The sequence below is a fragment of the Fulmarus glacialis genome, unplaced genomic scaffold (assembly GCF_000690835.1).
Source record: "Fulmarus glacialis isolate BGI_N327 unplaced genomic scaffold, ASM69083v1 scaffold36269, whole genome shotgun sequence".
In the NCBI taxonomy this organism is placed as follows: domain Eukaryota; kingdom Metazoa; phylum Chordata; class Aves; order Procellariiformes; family Procellariidae; genus Fulmarus; species Fulmarus glacialis.
The window spans coordinates 1-3,136 of record NW_009233213.1 but is presented as its reverse complement, the minus strand read 5'-3'; the positions used below and the strand labels follow the sequence as shown (position 1 = coordinate 3,136).

Sequence of the window (3,136 nt, the reverse complement as noted above, 5' to 3'; positions counted from 1 at the left end):
ACCTTCATTTTCCTGCAGCTGCGGTCGATGGCGCTGCCTGAAGCCCCAGCCCCAGGGGACATGCTGTACGTAGCAGGGTCCGCCCCTGGATCGTCCCAGGATTCGTTTCACATAGACACACAACTGAACAGGCATGCAGGATTAACTACACCTCGGCCCCGGGAGCCCCTCGAGCTCTCCCTGCCCCAGGCCAAATGAGGCTTTAAATCACTCCTGTACACATTATTTTGGGGGCATCGCTGCCATCACAGAAAACTGTTGTGTTTATTCTGTTCCAGGGCCATTTCGTTGACCAGCTGCTCTATGGATGACTGAATGGCCGCCTTCACGAGGGAAGACGCGGTTTCTATGAGGAGCAATTCGTACTGCTCCCCAGTTCTGTGCCCCTGGTCACCCGGACCTTTCTCCTCTGCCTGGGGACCACCGCCAGCCTCAGGGCCCTCTTTTTTACCAAAATCAAAGCTCCCATTTGATTTTTTATTCCCTTTTTGCTTATTTCGGTGCAAAACTGGGGACGGCTCATAGGCCTGGTCAGAGTCGGTGTCACCAGAGTCCTCGGCTTCGGTGACGGTGATGACGATGCCGACACCGGTGCCCGTGTTTGCTTCTAATGTCACCTGATGGCTGGAGCAGCCCTGCACGCTTGCCGCATCATCTTTAAATGCCGACTGACTGAAATCCATTGCAGTCTCTTCGGCTTTGCATTCCTCAGGAAGATTTATGCTCTTTTCTGATTCATGCCCTTCAGGCAGCTCTTTGCAGATATTAGGGATTTCCTGCAGCTCGGTGGGTTCAGGGGTGCTGTCGGGTTGATCCTTGGAAACGGGTGCTTCAGGAGCAACTTCCCTGCCTTCCACCTGGACTGTGGTTTGGGGTAGGCTCCCCTCCTGCAGTTTTTCCTGGGCTGCTTCATTAACTGTCTCTGAATCAGTTACCTCCGACTGAGCAGTGCACTCTGTATGTTCCTCTGCATCAGGTGTGGGCTCTGTCAAGGACTCGCTCTTCCCAACAGAGTCGGCGCTTTCCTTCGCCGTATCCTGCTCCTCCTCTGCAGAGACTGGGCTGAAGGATTCAGACTTGTCCGTCGGGGCTAAATCCTCCAGCTCTTCACTAGCCTTATTCAAAATGCCCATCACCTCATTTGCTTGAACACTGCCCTCCGACTCCTCCACTGCTTCAGAGGGGCTGGGTTTTTTCTTGCCTCTGGAGAACCGCACGCAGGGCATCTTCACCCCGGAGCTCGCCCGTTTCTTCGGGAAGCCTCGCGCGCAGCCCTCCGCAGCATCCGCCTCCAGCTGCACTTGGGAATCGGAGGGCACCTTCTTCCGCAAGGAGGATTTCTGCCTTCTCCGAGGTCTTGCGAGGTTTTTGATGGCTGCCCAGGCTCCTTTGGAGGATCGCGATTGATTAGAAACTTTCACCTCCCCTTGGTCAGCGCTGACACATTGGCTTTTCTCCTCCGAGGCTCCTTCACACGCATCCTTCACAGTCAGCCCCTTCTTACAGGACTTCTTCCGCTTCTTAAAACAGAGCATGGAGGGTTTTTCTGCCTGTTCCTCCGATGGGGAGCACGTCGTCCCCGTGCTGTGAGTCTCTACCTCTCTTGGGTTCTCCATTTGAATTTCCTTAGCTGCCTTTGCCATATTTGCTCTCCTTCGTTCGTGTTCCTTTATTGATCTTCTTGATTAATGCATCAGACACAAGAACTGCAGAGATGCTCAAAGTGCATTTTTTCCTCAAATTGTTTTCAAAATAACCTTAGTTGCTTTTTAACGAGCGAATGTGGCAGCGAAGAGAAGTTCTGCTGAAGCTATCGCTTCCGCCTTGTAACTCCCACTTTGTCTTATTACTCACTTTATCACCTCTCCAAGGAATCCCGGGTAGATGAGATGTTGAACAGGCTTTCCTTGGCTTTGCTGGCCGGAGTCACTCTCACCTCTGGGACAACCCACTTGAAGTTGCGCTTGGTCTAACAGCACGACTGTTTAATTGCCAGTCTGACATTACTTTTTTTTTTCCCCCAAAGGATGACAAATCAAGCCAAGAGTTAACAATTTTTATTCACCCCACGGACCTGGAAAGAACTTGCACTTCCTGAGCCATCTGCAATTCCACATTGCACAGGGAGCTTGACTGAAGCACCAGTACAACCAGCAGCAGCCAGTGGCTGTTTTCTGTCCCCCAGTGACAAGGTCAGATACTGCTTTGTCTCAGCTTTGCTTTCTGATTCAGTTCCCCTTGCAGGTTATGTGAGGTTTGCTGCGAAGCATGGCCAACACTTCCATCTTTTATCTGTAAAACAACAAATGATAAGACCTGTAGAGCAATTTTTTTTAAAAGTATTTAAAAGTATATATTTTTTAAAGAATATTTCATTTTGGGAGGCAGAACAGGGCTGGAAAAGCAGTTCAACCTCTGGATGCACCATAGCAGTTTTTTTCCACTAATTAGCATCAATATCCAAAGGCAAAATAAGGCCACCAAGATGTCAACCCAGTGATATTCCACCAGAGAAAATACTATTTTGCTATTTTGTGTGGTAAAAGGGGATTTTTTTTTTTTAATTGCCCATGTAATGGCAAATATATTACGCACACAGGCGCATATATTTTCTTCTCCTACGGTTAGCTAATCTTTTCCCCAGTGCTCCATATGCACTCATAGTTCCAGCTAGGGAAATTACACCCTGAGACAGCAGATATTTTTATCTTTAATGCACCATATGACAATATGCAAAAACACAGAATACAAAAAGGAGGCTTGTGGAATACAAAAGCAAAATCACATGGCGAGAAGGGAGCTTATTTATACTACGTGCACGCCTTCCATGGCAACATCAATTAACACCGCATGCGTTCATCAAATATATGATACTGTAAGATATATGTCACCCTTTAAAAACAAAAAAGTGCTGCCTTAAAGCATCATCAGAACATTTTTGGATATAAAAACGCAAAAACGTGTTACCGCAAACAGACCAACTTCTCTGGGACTGGCTCAGTGACTCCAGGCAGTCCTCTACACAGCATTTTGTACTCCGCTTTTCAGTAGTAAGATGATTAAAACGGGGGCGCCGGCTGGGTGCGCTCCCCCGCGGAGCGGATTTCTTTTTTTCTTTTAAATTTATTTTATTTTA

The 3,136-nt window shown here is 48.2% G+C and overlaps 1 protein-coding gene across 1 annotated transcript; it reads right to left on the bottom strand.

The window, feature by feature from the left end:
- Positions 1–245: 245 nt before the first annotated feature.
- Positions 246–1,643, bottom strand: AKAP5 (A kinase (PRKA) anchor protein 5). Its single transcript, XM_009585247.1, has one exon. The coding sequence runs from the start codon at positions 1,641–1,643 to the stop codon at positions 246–248; it is 1,398 nt and encodes a 465-aa protein (XP_009583542.1).
- Between the last annotated feature and the right edge of the window lie 1,493 nt (positions 1,644–3,136).